This window comes from Phoenix dactylifera, chromosome 14, assembly GCF_051530095.1.
Source record: "Phoenix dactylifera cultivar Ajwa chromosome 14, Ajwa_hap1_PhDact_Kaust_v1.1, whole genome shotgun sequence".
Classification (NCBI taxonomy): Eukaryota; Viridiplantae; Streptophyta; class Magnoliopsida; order Arecales; family Arecaceae; genus Phoenix; species Phoenix dactylifera.
In genome coordinates this window covers 22,639,088-22,656,510 of record NC_143203.1, presented here as the reverse complement: position 1 = coordinate 22,656,510, position 17,423 = coordinate 22,639,088, and the positions used below count along the sequence as shown (strand labels likewise).

General features: G+C 37.2%; 2 protein-coding genes across 2 annotated transcripts; one reads left to right on the top strand and one right to left on the bottom strand.

The window, feature by feature from the left end:
* Positions 1-6,230: 6,230 nt before the first annotated feature.
* On the top strand, positions 6,231-8,466 carry LOC103705110 (two-component response regulator ORR9-like). Its single transcript, XM_089927163.1, has 5 exons — positions 6,231-6,526; positions 6,623-6,714; positions 6,837-6,914; positions 7,049-7,119; positions 7,884-8,466. Exons 1-5 carry the CDS (start codon positions 6,424-6,426, stop codon positions 8,164-8,166), a joined length of 627 nt encoding a protein of 208 aa, XP_089783289.1. The 5' UTR covers positions 6,231-6,423; the 3' UTR covers positions 8,167-8,466.
* Positions 8,467-11,341: 2,875 nt separating this feature from the next.
* On the bottom strand, positions 11,342-16,339 carry LOC103705083 (hydroxyproline O-arabinosyltransferase NOD3-like). The gene is made up of 8 exons (XM_008788684.5): positions 15,570-16,339; positions 14,624-14,691; positions 14,336-14,537; positions 13,964-14,061; positions 13,778-13,847; positions 13,596-13,667; positions 13,277-13,390; positions 11,342-11,808 (listed from the first exon to the last, which is right to left on the bottom strand). Exons 1-8 carry the CDS (start codon positions 15,951-15,953, stop codon positions 11,743-11,745), a joined length of 1,074 nt encoding a protein of 357 aa, XP_008786906.4. The 5' UTR covers positions 15,954-16,339; the 3' UTR covers positions 11,342-11,742.
* Positions 16,340-17,423: the final 1,084 nt, after the last annotated feature.

Sequence of the window (17,423 nt, the reverse complement as noted above, 5' to 3'; positions counted from 1 at the left end):
GTTTGTTATGTTAATGCTGCCTTCCATGCTTTTGCCCGTTAGCTTTGAGCTACTCACTGCATTGTAAGTTCCCATGCCTACTTTTCAAGAGCCAACTGCTGTTTGATATTTTTCACAGTACTAGGATGATCTGGAAATAATATTTATAAGTGATCCTATTTTAACTATGGTATTGACTTTGACTTTGAATTAGGTTATGAAGTAAAGGATTCATATTAGCCTTCTGGAAGCATTCTTAATATGTAGAAAGAAAACAACTAAAAGTACAAATCATATATTAGAGTGTGCTTTACTCTCAAAAAGAAGATATTATCGAAGTATGCGTACTATAGAAAAGTGCAAAGAGCTTTATTATTCTTATTTCTGCATGGTTCCAATTTATAATCAAAGGTTTCTTCGACACAAATACTACTGGCCTGTGCCGAATTCAGACAAACAAATATGGATTTTTCAGATCAGTTTCATTAACAACTTTTCACAAAATTTGGTTCATTAAAATTATTTGTTATATTCTTACATGGTTTGGAACTTGAGTTTTTAACTTTTGTATGCAATTGCAAGTTCTCGGAAAGCTTCATATGCAATTGGTGTGGCTTTGAAATTTGATGCAGCACCTACCAATATAGAGCTGTTGCGCATTCTATCCGTTTACAGTGTAACAGTGTGGTTTACCAAGGCTTTTCAAGCAAAACTGGGCATCTAATTTGAAAAGTAGCACTACTAGCATAATTATGACTTTAACAGTGCAATCAGAAAATGTAGATTAGGACTCAAAGTAGATGTAGCCTCCAAATATTTTACTACATGGTGCGATCTTTTGCCTATGATGCATAAATAAGGACCACTAAAAGCTTTTTTTTTTTTAATTTTTGCATACAAGACTCAGCTTCAGAATCTGAGGTGCTCCCTCCTACAAGCCTAGCAATATGGAGGATTGTGGTTGGTGGCATTTGATCATGATACAAACCATGACACAATCATTTCAGTGGGTGATTGAGACAGGCATAAGATGAATCACGATCGCAGATGTTTGTGGCTGAGACAGAAGCTAAATAAAATCTCGATCGATGCTCTACAAGATACTGAAATCTCAATGATCTACCATAAAAAAATACCTTGAGATTATCGATTTATAGTGGTCAATGTATCACATATGGAAGATACTGAAATCTCCTGCAGATAATTATTACTTTATTTTTTTTAAAAAAAAAGGAAGGAGGATTTTTTTCGAGAGAAAGTTTATTTTGTATTTAAAAAAAAGAAACTTAGAGCTATTTTTCTCAAAGAAAGAGAGACCTACCTTTATGATATTTATCCAAATCTAGATTGTTAAGAATCTACACCCCCCCCCCCCCCCCCCCTCCTTTTTATTTGACCCTTTTCAAATCTTCTAATTCTCAACAACAATATCTGGTTTTAGGGGGGTCAGATGAATAAATTCTTCGTACAGCAACATTTATTTATTTATTTAAGAAGAAGAATGTTCATTGATGCATGAAGACATTGAAGAGTGCGACAAAAAGATGAATGTTTGAGGATCCGGCGGCTGGTACAGATTCACGCTTAGGGGGCCAGAAGGATCTTCTCATATCCTCAGATGTCTTGGTCTCCTTTGTCGTTTGGCTCCTCAAAATCTCCAGGGCCCAAACTGATACATGCGATGATTAACTAAGAGCAAGACAAGATGGCATGTTCTTCACGTTGTGCAGTAACAAAGTGGGATCCACTTAGCCTATAAGATTCGCCCAGAAATTATTAGTTGGATCATATCCATCCTAAGCTGATGGATCATTCCAATCATGAAGCAATATGCAAAAAAAAAAAAAACAAAAAAAAAAGAAAATGAACGTAATCCATACATATTTGTGTGTGTTGCTTCGCGATTGAACTTGTCCACCAGCTCAGCAGTAGATATGATTCAACTAAAATTTTATGCTAAAATATGAGGTTGAGGAGCAAGTACCGGTGGCAATAGGCTGCACCCTAGATAAATCCAAATCCGAAAAGGAAAGCTCGTCTGATTTTGCTGAGATTTTGAGCTATTTGGCTCAATAGGATGAAAATAAGATTTATTTGGCTGGAAAGTTTGAGCTCGAATTGGAGAAAGGAGGGTGGCAAGGCAAGATTTTATGAATAAGCACTATGCTTGTGTGTCCCTCCGAGAGAGCAAACTTTGATAGAGATAGCTCAAGTCCTATGATACCTTATGAATCGTTGATCTCTAGTTATTCCCGGCTGGAGAAAATTATTTGATATTTTTTTTTTTCCGTCTCTTTTGACATCTATCCAATGATAAGGCAGGATAAAAAAAGCCTGATCTCGCTTTTAATCTCAACTCCAAACTAATCTCTGAAACAGAGGAGCAAAAAAGGGGATCATTCCATAAATAAATTTCACTTGGTTCGCTTTTGAATATTTGTTTCAAAATAAATAGCTCATTCTTCCTTTTGATACTCGGCAAGACTGAGCTTATTCTAGGCCTTATTTCTATCTTTTCTCGCATGTATGTTTGTTTTGGATTTAAGGTGGAACAAATTTTCTTTAACTTGTTTATTCTAGTTATCTTGTCAAAACCCCCTCCTTTATTTGATTAGAAAACCGATGCACATCAGGAGGAGCGGAAAAGAAAAGCAAGAAGAGAAGAGTAGGAGGAGGAAAAAAAAAAGACAAAGAAAATATTTTATTCAATCATCCATTAACTCTAATCAAGTGCATGGATCCATATATAGAATCACAGAATGATAAAAAGACTTATAAAAAAAACAATTTTATAAAAATTCTAAAACGATAATACGCAAACAAGTCTAATCAACATAAAATAAAATAAAATAATATAAAATCAATTCAGCCATAAAGAAAGAGACCGGACCATTCTTCTGGGATGAACATGGCTTGTGTACTAGGAGTCCGATATTAGTGTCTGCACCAAAAATTAATTCAAAATTTTTATTTTTTTTTAAATTATTCAGAGTAAAATTTTTCCATCCTTGAGGATGAATACTGCACACTAGACGACCTAAGCAAAAAATACTGCACGCTAGATTGAGACCACTCAAAAAAAGTTTCAGCTGACTCACGGACTGCTTTTATACTTTAGCTTGTGGTATGGCCTCACCTTTTTTTTGTTATTATTATTATTATTATTATAGCAAAAAAAAAGTGAACAAGGTTTTTTTTTTTTTTTTTTGGTAGAAAGGTGACCCATACATTGGGTGAGGACACCTCCGGTCAACGACCATCATGGCGGGAAGGGGTGGAACCCACTCCAATGACCTCGTGGGGCCCATTCCAAATTTAAGAGAGCCGGCATGACAGATTCGGTCTTCTCCGCAAGAAAGAGGGAACTAAACTTTTCCTAATCTGAGGGCTGATGTTGCCATAAAGGCAAGAATATAATTTCCATTCCCACGCTACGCAAAGTAGCGATAATTGGGACTAAAAATATAGGATCCGATCCGCCAATTTGGTGGTCAGACTATTTTTTTTTGCCCCCCCTTCCCCTTTTAAGTGGGCATGAAAGCTTATTATACAGCAATTATTTACCCAATACCCGTTGCTTATTATTTTATTTTATGTTATATTAGTTTTAAGAAGAGGTCAGATAGGAGATAAGGTTTAAAATATCTATAATTATATTTTTTATGATTATCTATTATTTTATAATATAACATAATTATGCATCAATTATTTTAATATTTAAAAGCTAAAATAATATTTTTAGGTTTATAATACCGGGTGAAGAAAATAGCTGTCTAATATTTTTATAATTATCTAAAAATAACAAATATTCAAATCTATTCGCGCCTATTAAACATATGGCTAGCCCCCATAAAAGAGCTGATGGGAGGCAAAATGGATCGTCCTGCACTAGCGTGGAACAACCCAATTTCTGCCGAACAGACCTTAGAGAGCCGAGCAGGCCAGACCTCAGTCCTGCTGAGAGCTAGATTGACCTCGAACTCCGCCGAAGGCTGAGTCAACCTCGATCAAAGGCCAAGCCGACCTCAGCTCCGCCGAAGGCCGAGCCGACCTCGCTAAGCACATGCCGTGACCTCTAAGCCTGCCCGTTCTCGTTCGCAGCTACACCCACGTGCATGCCTACACCTGCACATGTGGCCGAAAATCCTAGCCTAGCCAGCCCCTTTCCATGAATCATTGCTTGCTGGCCATACCAACTAAGGATTATGCCTTGCTGCCCCAGCCATGCTTGCTGTTAAGAGCCATATCCTGCTACATCTGCCAAGAGCCATACCCTGCCACACCAGCCAACACCATGCCATGCACAAGGATTGCCCAAACCGTGTGCCTCAAGTGAGCCCTGGTCTTGGCCACACGCCACCTGAGTAAGACCATCTCCTCCTGTGATGAGGATGGACCATACCTCAGCCACCTGGGCATCCTTGTGAAGACTATAAATAAGCCATATAAAAAACACTCGGAGACTTTTTTTTTTCTTCAAAAAATGCCGGATCAACTCTAACCTAGCCATTAGAGGGTCTTCGCCAGAATCTTCAGCCAAGACTTTGTGCAAGTACCCCGGAGCGTAGGAGGTGGCCCTCCTTTTCTGTCCCGATCGGCATCTTCTTGGCTTCCTCTAGCGTGGTCATCCTCAAGCCAAATTTCAACCCCAACAAGAGCCAATCCAATGCTCTCTCTTTTTTTTTTTTTTTTGTCTCTCTAAAAATCTCTCTTGCTATAACAAATATTTAATCGAGATTTTATTTGTGGCCCTGGAATTTATATCATGCTTTGATGTAGTCGTGTCAATTCATGAAACACATCTTGCACTGCATGTCCCTCATATCAACAAAATTATATTACTGTTTTCTTAAACAAAAGCTACATTTACGTTACTCGATTCTTGTTTAAAATGATCAAGAAAAAAAATATATTTTGCATCATTATATTTATCCATACTTTTCTTCTCACGTGTGAATGGCTGACACCACAGTATTCCAGATCGTATGGAGCAATGAATCGGTTGAGGAGTCAGGACTTGGATCTTGTCAAAATTTAATCAGTTGGACGGGAGGGACAGCGAAGGAGAGCGAAAGAAAGAGGAAACGGGATCCGGAGGAAATCGCACGAAATTGCACCCCCAAATCACCCAGATACGATCTTATTTTCGCTCAAGTTGGAAACGAAAGGGACGGAGCCGACGTCAGAGAATCTCGAGCCCGGATTTGGGTGGCCCCCACCACTTTTGCCTCCATCCGGCCGGGCCTCCTATCCCGACTCCCCGCCCCAGCTCACAAATAGTTTTTTTTTTTTTTGGGGGTGAAAACTCACAAATAGTTTTCACTGGCCCTCAGACATCCACATCTTAACATGTTACCGCACTGAAAAATCGAAAGAGGAAAAAAAAAAGTTTTTTTTTTCATGAATATCACCCTAAAAATTTCAATTTGCATGGATCTTTTTTTTAAAAAAATTTATATTTATTTTGGTATCTTTGTAAAACTCTATTTTTTACAAATATCTCTAATACAAAGATTCTTCTAATATTATTAATAAAAATCATATTTATTTTAATTAAAAATAAAATAGAATTTTGAAATTATTTTTTTGTTCTTTCTCGCGATTGAGAATATTTTAGTCATTTTATTTTGAAACCGTTAATTTTTTTAATGGCATTAGATGATGTGGATACATTAAAAAAATAAAAATAAAATAGTAAAATAAATATTTTATGAGAATATATATATAAATATTAATTCTGAAAGAATATTCATGCAAAATTTAATATTTAAGAGGATATTTATAAAAAAAATCACTAAAAAAAAAGACTCACTCAAACCGGCCTTGATTGGGCCTTGGTTTGTGTGAGGGGCCCCTAGATTGGAATTAGATTTTGATCAAATTATAGGCTATTAATTTAGATCAGGTTAGATCATGAGAGTCCAGTTTGCTAGGATTAAATATGCAATTTGGACATGTTATTAATCTTTGATCCAGATCCAATTCATTTCTGTGAAAAATCTAAATCATATGATGGACAAAATGAAAAAGGTAAAAAAAAAAAGTATGCATTACTTGATTGAAGTCAAGTCTGGGGGACAATTTACCAGATTTGGGTGGTCAGTAAGGAAGAGAGGTGACTTGCAAAGGAAAGGGACAGGAAGAGCGCAGGCAGCCAAGGGAGCAGGGAAAAGAGAGAGAAGGTTGGGGGGGGGCCCTTTCCTGCCCTCCAATTCAAAGTTTTAAAGGGTCAATTGAGGAGGATTTTAGGGAAGATATGGAGGAAATCTGGTCGGATCTTGCTTTCCATGTGGTGGGATTTGGGTGGGGCTTCGTTACATCTGCCTCCCTCCCTTTCCCAGGGAATCCATTATATAGAGAAAACACCCCAATAACCCAACCCCACACCTCCTCTTATTCCATACCCCTCCCTCTTCTTGTTCTTCTTAGGAGTACTCAGCCACCATGGCTGTTGCTGCAGAGACTCAGTTCCATGTCTTAGCTGTGGATGACAGCCGTCTTGACAGAATGTTGATTGAGAGGCTCCTCAAGACCTCATCATACCAAGGTATTCTGAAGAAGAAAAAGAACACAAAAAAAAAGAAAAAAAAAAAGTACTCTGTATTGGTCTCCTTTATAAACCTCATGTTCTGTTCTGTTTCAGTTACCACAGTGGATTCTGGAAGCAAGGCTTTGCAAATTCTGGGTCTGCAGGATGATCAGACCAATTCACCTTCTGTTTCTTCTGACCAGCATGTATGATGATTTAAGGCCCTGTTCATGTCTCTTTTACTTTTGTTTTTTAATATTTTAACAATTGGGTGATGGATGGTGTAGTGAATGATAAATTAAATTCGTTTTGGTGCTTTGGTTCGCAGGATACAGAAGTAAATTTGATCATCACAGACTACTGCATGCCTGAAATGACTGGCTATGATCTTCTCAAGAAGATTAAGGTACCTGACATTGTTGTTCAGATTAGCAGTCTTTGGTTGCTGATTTATTTTCATATTAAGGGACTTTTTTAGTCTAGTTCTGATATTACTTGCAATGAAAATGGCTTATGAGGATTATTTGATTGCTGAATTAGGAGTCATCATCTCTAAAAGACATCCCAGTTGTGATCATGTCATCTGAGAATGTGCCTTCCAGGATCCACAGGTGAGCATAATAACTCCTTTGATAATTGTAAATGATTTATGCACTCTCTTGGTATATTTTCAAGAGCTATTGTTGTCGAAAATATTTAATTGTTATGGTCTGCATAAAAATTTAATGATCTCTAGTATGATGCAATCGGAAAAAAAAAAAACATAAACAAAAACATGGAGGATTTAGTATAACAGAATTTCTCTTTTTTAGCTGTATGCTGATTTTGACAGAGGGATAGATTCATATAGAGATGGGGATTTCTCCCTCCTATAAAATCCCTTTTCTTGGCCCAAACTGCAGGAACTATTTGTATGTGAAAACATCCTTCCTATTCAAGTTAATAATTTGCTTGCTGGATGCTAAAGGATCTGTCAAGATTTTATACTCTTCCAAATCCAGTTAACTTTTCTGATGAGGAAATAGAATAAAGAGAAAATCTCTATGTCAGATAAATCTGGGCTCTTTTCCTCTCTCTATGTCACCCAATATTCTAACGAGAACCAAATCAACTAGAAGTGGCTGTGGAATCTACTGTCGTATAGTCTTGATGGCTTCAAAGTTTAAAGATGCCTATGAAATTTCTGTAGCCAAATTCTTAAAGAATGCCCCTTCTTCCAAGCTGTTCATTCTTCTGAAAAACTTCCTGTAGCTGCTGCTATGTTTCTGACCTTCTGGGATCAGAAGAATGATGGAATTAAAACACCCACTTGTAAATTGCTTAAATTATTTTAGTGCCAAGAAGTAATGGTCTGATGTGTACTATTTGTGGCCAGATGCTTGGAAGAAGGAGCAGAAGAATTCTTTCTCAAACCAGTACAGCTATCAGATATGAACAGGCTCAAACCCCATATACTGAAAGGGAAATATAAAGAGCTGCATCAGCAGCAGGTGCTGCAGAACAGCAGTATCACCGGCAGCAACCATAACAGCAACAAAAGGAAGGCCATGGATGATGAAATTTCACCCGAGATGAGTAAGACCAAGACTCACAAGCAGCCTGACAGTACTGTGATACCTTATATTACTTCTTTTTCTTTTCTCACCTCCTTTGAATAGAAATCCTTAAAAGTTCCACTATCTCCACTATTTTTCTTCTTGATGTAAGATTATAGGATTGCTTAAGAGAAAAATAGATTACGGGGGAATACTTACTTATAATGTATTCCAATTTTGTCTTGCTTGGAAATCAGAACTGCCAATAACTTAGAGATGTAAATAATGAACAAGGCAAATCATGGAAGGCTGTATTGGAAGACTGGGTATTGGAGTTAGTAGATGCCTTGTACTTAATTATTTGATCCATCCTGATGATGACAGAAACTGTTTCTTCTCAGAAAGAACAGATAAACTTTTACATTTGAGCTGTTTACATGGGGGCTTATCTATATCATGGTTTTAGTTAGGCTGTTATCTCTCAATATGCAACTCACAGACATCAGGTCTAATGTGTCTTCACGACTGCCTTTCCGACTCCACCTCCACCCTTGTTACTCTCCATGAAGAACTTCTGGAGCAGACTATTAACAAGGTTTTCATTCCACCGAGCTCTCCACCAAGACTCGGTTTGCACCACTTCTTTTTATGAAATAAAGAAAATCTGAGCCCTGTTATCTTAAGTTGATACAAACTGATAAATCTTTGAGACATCAAGCAGTATGATAAAAATATGTCGGCATCACCTTTCCAGAATAAAAAAGAGAACGAGTCTGAATGAGTCTAGATACTGGCATGCAGCAGAATTGGAAATTTAAATGAAAAAAAAAGACTAGATAAGTTTAAATTGTTCATGCACCTTTTCTTCAGTTTTTTGTTTTAATTTTGAATTAAAGAGAGGTGAACACAACCACCTTTGCTTACCAGACATGAAGCACTTTCTCCACTGCATTAAGTGCAAGTTTTCATGAGAAACAAAAGAAAAAGATAAAAACTGGAATGTATTTACGCTTGCTTGATTCCAGAAGCTAAACAATGCTGAATAAAGATGATGCTGCAATTCATTTAGACCCCAGAAACTCTTCATCAGCTTCTGAGGGAAAATGCCATAGTCTTGGAGAATGTCAATGCATGATGTAGTTCTCCAATCAGCAGGGATTCAACATCACTCCTCAGTACACGAAGTTTGATTGCAGCTCCACCTGCATTACCCCCACATACAATGTTTCAAAAGAAACAAAGTGGGAGCTGTTTTATTTGAAGCTTCAGATACTCTATTGTTCAACATACCTTGCTGGAAGAAGATTTTAAATTAAGATTCGGTGCGACATAAATCAAGAAAGAAGAGCAGATTGAAACGATAGAACAAAGAAAATCATCAGTCATCGAGAATACTTCAAGAAGTAAAAGTCGGTCTCAGACTCTCAGTCTCAGTTCTGGCCCAGACACCCAGGCCGAACAGGTTTCATTTTGTTAGTTTCAAACTTTTCATGGTTTCAGCTCCATTTCAGGCAATTTGATAATTATTAAAAACCTGTCAATCAAAATTAGGAAAAATTAGAAAGCACCAAAAATTAACTAAGATATAAGGGGAAAAAAAGACAAGTTTTAGAGTATATTATATTGTTCTCGCATTTAGATGTGCCATTAAATGGTTTGGCACTAAAACAGTAAAAATCTTTTAACAAAATATATATATAAAAATCATATTAGGTTCCATGTTTTTTTTCTGACAACAACTTAGTATATGACAATCTAAATGTTTACGAGACTTGCATTGTAGGATAGACAAATCTTTTTCAAAAACCTTCCTCTAATGTTCAATGCTCCCAAGTCTTGACAATCTGCAAAAAATTCTGAGTTTTAATTTGGGGTGACTCTTTCAACATTGAAGGAAATGAAGACAGGATAAAAATCAGCATGGATACATATACGCAATCAATTTGGCCCCAAGTTAGTTTTAGCAAAGATCCAAAACTGTCTCCAATTTCCTATTAATTTTGGTCGAAAATAAAGTTCTCATTTTCGGTTTAGGCGTTTCAGGCAAAACTTTTAACCATGCTCTTCAAAGTAAATTAAAAGATTACTTGTCACTTATATATGATAAATCACCACAAAATATAGTCACATACAAAAATTATGCATTACTATGGTAAGCAATTGATGTAGCAAGTCCTAATCCTACCTAGTTTCGGCACTGGACCCTGGCTTGAAGACCATCAAGCTGGGTCAATGCTGTACCCGGTTTGAGCTGGACAAGCCAGGCTTTAAACTGGCAGAAGCATAGAATTTAGGGTCTTGAAAAAAAGAACTAAAAAGACTAGGTGTAAGCCAGCATGATTTCTCCTCCCTTCTTCTCTCTCCTCCTTCCCTCTTTATTTTATTTATTTATTTATTTATTTTTTAGTAAATGAATTGAAGAGGAGGGGGGGGGGGGGGGATCGGACTACCAGCGTAGCAATCCCCATTGGGCCTCCTTTCCACCAGAAAATATTCGATACATGTCGTAAATTTTGTGTGTTTTCTCCGACCCGTGAGCTTATCCCACTGGGCTCATTGCCTTCACATATGGGTACATTACCCCAACGCTACCTTGGTACAAGTGGAAGGAAAGCATAACCGCCAACGAGCAAACCAGGCATGGGACATCTGGTCCCCTAATTTAATCGACGCCCGCGCGTTTCGAATTCGGGCAACTCGGGCAGAATTATCGCCCCCTTACCGCATTAGAAAGATTCTAACCATGTTTTTTACCCCAAGCAAATAATTTCAGCTAGTAACACCAACCCAGCTAAATTCTTCAAACACTACTTCAGAAGCACAAAGGGAGTATGATGTCACATTGGAATAAGGTAGTGCTTTTCACCTCGCATTGTTATAGAGACGTGGTAATCAGAATGGTGAGAAACAGCAGAAAACTCTCTCTTGTGATGACGCCAGGAAATTAGATTTTTCAGTTATCCAATTACAGCTTACAAGCTGATATGCAAAATTCTATTTGATGTTGTGTATGATAATGTCTCGACCTAGTCTAGTGGCATTACCAAACTTTCAATAATTTGCAAAAACAAAAATAAATTGCAAGACAGACATAAAAAGTTAGATTATGTTTTCGATTTAGTTTTCCATGTTCAGTTTTCTCAGCAATTTTATAGAACTACGAGCAAACCAAACATATGATGCTAGTTGTTTATAGTTCGATCGAGTAGACCAGAAGCACTTCCGGTGCATCCGACCGCATGACCATCATCCGAACGGCTCGTAAAAGTCCAGAATATGCACAGCACCACAATCCAGCTTTGAATGCCAGTAGTTGAGTACATTACTTTAAAAAGAGTCCAGAACCTACTTGTATACTCACACAAAAAAAAAGTCCAGCTTGTAATCAATGTTCCAACAAGAATGATCTACTATATAAAACTCAATCCCCAGAAAAACAAAAGAGTAAATAAAAAGAAAAAAAAAATCCCTGAAGAAGCTTGAACAGTCAAACTGCAGCAGAGCTTCTGTTGAAAACTTGTCCTGTCTGTTAACGGAAGAGTATCATTTAGACATTTAAATCATCAAAACTCCATACTCTCCTGCTTTCATATCTATATCAAACTGTTACCCTGTCATTCTTGTGTGGTTTCTTTGGGTATTTGGTATCTAATGGAGACTACATGTGTTGAATTACTTCTTCGCGCTTAGATACTGCAATTATCTACCATCTTCCCATCCGGGGATGTTAGCAGTAGCCTCATTAACCATGTTAACCAGACCGACCTGAAATTGAAACAAAAAAGGCATGTAAATGAATGAAAATCACAAACAATTCGATGGAAAAAATGATTTAAGAAAAATCTTACAAAGAAACTAACGTCAAGTTTAATTTAATTGTTGCATATGTACTCCTATAAGCTTAATTTCTCTGTCATAGAAAGCTCATATGAAAGCCGGCAATTGACCATGCCATAAAAGCCTGAATATATAGACATAGAGCTCATAATGACTACTGCTGATCAGCTGCAACAATATTCATCCAGACTGCAGGAAGTTTTGGAGGCATCATAACTATGCTGTCTATGCACTTGAGGAAACCTATAAACTTGCCCCAAAAGTTAAAGAGCAGTTGCGGTCAAATAGGAAGCTGTAATTTCTCCATCTCATCATTGACATATATGTCAAAGACCTCTAGTAGCCAAAGAGGTTCATGTCACAAAATGTATCAAACTCCGGAAAGAAGCAACAAGCTTCCCTTGAATGTCGCTCTTTATTGCACGTGAGAGATGTTTGACAAGCTTCCTAGAAACAATCCCAACCTCCTCGCTCACCAATATCACTCACCTCATAAACAGATATTTCAGGTCCTCATGAGCAGAGTTGACAGCATGCCACCACAGGCATCAAGAGGTGACATGACTATCATATCCCTGAACTACTGGGGGACTTAATAGTCTCCAAGGTAACATTAACCAGAAAAATGAGACACCACTAGGGTATTCCAACCACCTGCCGCTCCATAAGCTCAAGTGCAATAATTATAACAAATATTCAATCTAAAAGAATGGTGCAGATTGTGCTGTGACTACTAGAGATGGCTGCATGATAGAGAATGTAACTTCAAGGATTCAAAGAGATGGAAACATGCACCAGAAGAAGCTAAGAAATCCCAGCCTAAATGCCTGACATGCTTTAGAGTTTATTGCAGCTTATTGAGCCAATGAATCACAACTTGCAAGGCCATGGTCCTTCTAAGGTATGCTCATAAACAATGCTAAGAAATGCCTTTGTTATCCTTAAAAAAAAAAAAAAACAGAAATGTTGGATCATTTTGATCACATTAGGATATTTGTGGCACTGTATATTTAAGGATGCATAGATAGAAATGCAAGAAAACAGAGTTTATTGAAGCAGTCACATCACAACCTTTAAACAGTATGCCTTGAAAAAGTAACTTATTCTAGACTAGGTCAATGAAGTAACTGATATCAGATTTCTTCTACTCTGTAATGATGACAAAAACACCATAAAAGCACCCCTCTATGCAGATCATTTAGCATCATAGGCAGAATTCAAAAGAAAAATTGATATTTCAGCATGATTCATGGGAACTATTCTAGAGATTTACAATATTCACAAAAGCAACTTGAATTTAAGTCATACTAGAATCATGAAGTGTGGTCTAAAGAACAAAAATCACAGTACTCAAAAATGTTTTGTACTTTGAGAAGCCATGCAACTATGGACATACCACACTTTCAGGAACTCCTGGAGGAGGTAAGGAAAGGTTTCTTGGTGGTGCATTGCGAGTATATGATCTTTTGTCAAATCGCCATTCCCCAATTTTTCCATAAGTTAATTTGCCCTGAATTTGCACCAAAAGCATGTTTGGAAGTTATGAACCTCCATTAATATCAAAACGATATCTTAAAATCATGTATTAATACTAGAAAGGATTAGCATCACCATAAAGATAAATGGTGAAGAAGTAAGATGGTCTTAGATAGAAACATAATAGCCTCTATAAGAGTACCAGATAGATAAACTAGATGTAGATAGAGTTTGGTTACCTCTAAGGAATAGTCGCATCCATAAGTATAATGAATAATAAATGTGTTCCCAACCTTTAAGTCCCAAGGAGGCTGAAAATTAAATATTTCAAAGTTAGTCATGCACAACTCAGAGATGTGTTACTAGAATAGCTTTATTCGATAAAGAATAGGCAAATTGGATAAGCACTAACATACATTACCTGTATCATAAAATCTTTACGAAGAATATGCCGCACACCATGCAATGCAGATGCAATTGCATATGCATACCTTTTGGTCAACAATGAATCAACAAATAAATGCCAAAGATAAATCAGCAACATCCATAGCTGATAAAACACATTGAAATGAGATAAAAGCATATAAAAAGTTCTAGTTGTTCTCACATTTCCAATACCCATCCAAATGCTTTGTCAGTCTCTGGGTCATCTTTCATTTGCAATGAAACATTCATCCATGTAGGAGCAATCTTTTCTAGCTCGGACTGACACAAATAAATAGTTTACCAACACGCTAAATATATCATGACAAAGTATAACAACAACTAAAGTTTTATAGTCATACAAAGAACAGGGAAAAAATAAAAAATAAACAACCTATAGGAAATTGAGGAAAACAAAGTCAACCTCTGGTTATTATGGGTTTTAGACTCCGAAAAGACATTTATTTTGCATTTCTATTTGAATACAAGCAGTATATGCTGGTACAAATTATTTAATCTCGACTATTAGATGTTATATTTGCAATAAGAACTTTACCTTCTGAATAATCACAGGAGAATTGCCAATAGGGTCAATAGCTGTCAGAGGGCCTTTATCTTCCGGGAAGAACTTCCTCACTACCTTCTCATTTTCAGATGGTTTAATATAGAAAAATGGGAACCCTGCTGGGTCACTTCCACGAGCCAAATTTGGCAAAGGGTTCACGAAGATGTGATCTGGTTCTGCCATCAGTATATAGCTGCAACGATGATTAATTATGCAGGCCTTTCAGACTGACTGCATGAAAAATAAAGAATAAAGCTTTGTAAATATAGACAAACTTACTCCTCCTTAATCGTTGCTTTTTGTAGCCATTGCACAAATGCCCATGGTCGGTTCAAAACAATGTAACCCTGAATCCAGAATTTTAATAGAGTAAGTCAAACATGATTTTTGAAAATTGGTGCTTCAACTTATCACTCTTTCTTTCCTAAACATTTTGCTGCTTAGCAAAGGAATTATACTGCAATCAGGTAATAATTCATAAAATTGGTGATGGGAAAAGAATTACCAAGCCATGGCGAGTTTTTTCTTTTGTTTTTCATCAAGACAAATGATGAAACTTTGCTCAAATACAAGGAAAAGAACAAGATTGATAAAAACCTATGAAGTGGCCAGTGATGGAGCAGCATTCCAGCAGTATCTTAGATGGATATCTAGGAAAAACCCTTGACTTTTAGGGCTCATGGAAAATGCTTAAACATTTAATCACAATATATAGACTAACAAATTATGTACTCATAGAAGATTATGCAAAGAATCTATAAGATATTTCTGAAACATTATGTGGTTGATATTTGTGTCAAACGAACGTTATGAAATGGTGGATCCTAGTGCATACTTGCATTAAGTATAACTTCCTTTGAAGCAAGGAAAAAAGAAAGATTAAAAAATCACCATAATCGGCACTTTTGGTTCATAAGAAGAAGTTTTAATGCAAGACTAGATTTTGATATGCACACCAAAATTCAGCAACCAAGAATAAACAGGAAAAGAAATTATAAAGAATCACGAATATCTCAATCATTAATTTGCAATTGATATCCATATCAATCAAACTTTCTCAAAATTGTGGACCCTAGTGCATGTTTCCATAAACTTGCATGATTCTTTTTTATTTGGTTGATTTGATTCACACAAAGAAGTTGACATGAAAGATTAGATTTTGATACGCAAACCAAACTTCAGGAATCAAGCATAAACTGTAAAATTACAAAGGATGTCTCGTTACCTGCTCGCGACCTTCCGGGAGGGGATCCACGACGAAGGTTGGAATCTCTTCCATCAAATTATCCGGGCTCCCCGAATGCAGCACCCTGGTGAACCCTCCCATCTCCGACCCTTCCACGTCTTTCATCTTCTGGTACCAATAGTACATCACCCGGCACTGCCACTTACTATACACAGCATCCGTCGCCGTGAGGGCTACATGGAAGAGCCTCTTGGGCTCGCTCAATCTCTTCGAATCATACAACCGGGTCGAAGACCACCCAGTGATCAACTCTTGTCCCCCTTCTGCACTCTGGTAGTGGATCACCATGGTCAGAAGATTGTAGGTCACGAAGAAGAAGCCCAGAGAAAGAAGGACCAAGAAGAAAGGGGAAGCCCGACCCATGACCTCCCTCACGACCGCGTGTCAAAAAGGCGACAACTTTTCACCAATTCCAGCTCCATTGGGGGATTAGACTTCGGATTAGAAGAGAACTGAATTGAAACATGGCAGAATAGAAGATTTTCCCCAGGAGAAAAGCTATAAAAACCGAAACTTTAGGATTCTTGAGGCTTGGAACTGAGATTTGAGAGAAGGCCTCTGGATCAGATCAGATCGGAGAGTAATCCCAAAAAATAATTTTTGAGCACAAAATATTGTTTCGAAAGTGATCGAAAGAGAGTGGGGAGGGTTGAAGATGCTTGGAAGGGGGACCAGGGAGGAGCTGACGGTGGAGAGAGTTGAAGAAAGAGAGAGATCAGGTCCAAAGTAAACTCTCACTTCTCAGCCTCAGGAATGTTGGACCCAAGGTTCGAGTATCTAAGCTGGACTAGCTCGTAGTCGTCGATTGGAAGGAACGGTTCTGATTGGTCTTCTTCTCTTTAAAATGACCACAAGGGGCAGGGGAGAAAAATAAAAAAAAAGAGGATTTGACATGGCAAAAGGAGGAAGGCTTCTTGCCAAAGTATCAGCAGAAGTCTCGCTTGCTGATTTTCTGTAGAACATGTACGGACTAGGTCAGCTTGTAATCAAGTTGGGCCCGAACCGGCTCACTTGATTTTGGCATCACTTTGATCATGCAGGCCGACTAAGATCCCGATTTTCAGACTGGTCAATGATCATGCATTCTTACCGGTTAATTATCCACAAATGATTTCAATCCCCGTGGCCGATATCAAAATCTAATGGAGTTCCCTACCGGCTACTTGCTCAATTGGCTCCGCCACTTATGACTTAGGCAAAGGGGGGTGGAGCTCGATTCTGATTGGAGTAAGCTCGCAAAAAATAGAGTTGATGTAGGACAGGAAAGGTAAGGATTAGCCCATTCTAATCTAAAAAAGGAAAACTTATGCAGAGTAGGATTTAAAGTGTTTATTTGATAGTAACATGTCCATTGTTATCAAAGCATCAGAAAATAATATTTAAATTTTAGAATTTTGATTATTGTGATTATTAAATTTAATTATTACATGTTATATTTCCTATTCAAATCTTTATCTCATAATAGTTTATGTTATGCCATATTACTTTTAATATAATTTAATATGATTTATATAATATTTTTTCTTCTCAAAACTTTATTTCACATATGATTTATATAATATGATTTATTAAAGTCCGTAACCCAGTAACCTTATTATATAGAGTCAATAACTAGTATAATGGCTCTATGTAAACCAGAAGAGCATATTTTTGCTCTATCCAAAGCTGGGCATTGGAAGACAGATTTTTGTGTGAAATTTGGGCTCCATCCATGGTAAAGAGCAGAATACGCACAGATAGTCTCCTATCTTTTACCAAAAAAAAAAAAGAAAAAAAAACCCAAACAGCATCAATCTACTCGTAACCTGATGCCGACGTTTGTAGGATTATCGC

Excerpts from the sequence above, each read along its gene's own strand:
- LOC103705110 (XM_089927163.1), top strand. The coding sequence starts at position 6,424 with ATGGCTGTTGCTGCAGAGACTCAGTTCCATGTCTTAGCTGTGGATGAC. Across the intron at positions 6,527-6,622 it reads CAAGACCTCATCATACCAAG|TTACCACAGTGGATTCTGGA; the intron begins GTATTCTGAAGA and ends GTTCTGTTTCAG. Across the intron at positions 6,915-7,048 it reads ATCTTCTCAAGAAGATTAAG|GAGTCATCATCTCTAAAAGA; the intron begins GTACCTGACATT and ends TTGCTGAATTAG.
- LOC103705083 (XM_008788684.5), bottom strand. The coding sequence starts at position 15,953 with ATGGGTCGGGCTTCCCCTTTCTTCTTGGTCCTTCTTTCTCTGGGCTTC. Across the intron at positions 14,538-14,623 it reads AAAGCAACGATTAAGGAGGA|CTATATACTGATGGCAGAAC; the intron begins GTAAGTTTGTCT and ends TCATCGTTGCAG. Across the intron at positions 14,062-14,335 it reads CTCCTGTGATTATTCAGAAG|TCCGAGCTAGAAAAGATTGC; the intron begins GTAAAGTTCTTA and ends TATTTGTGTCAG.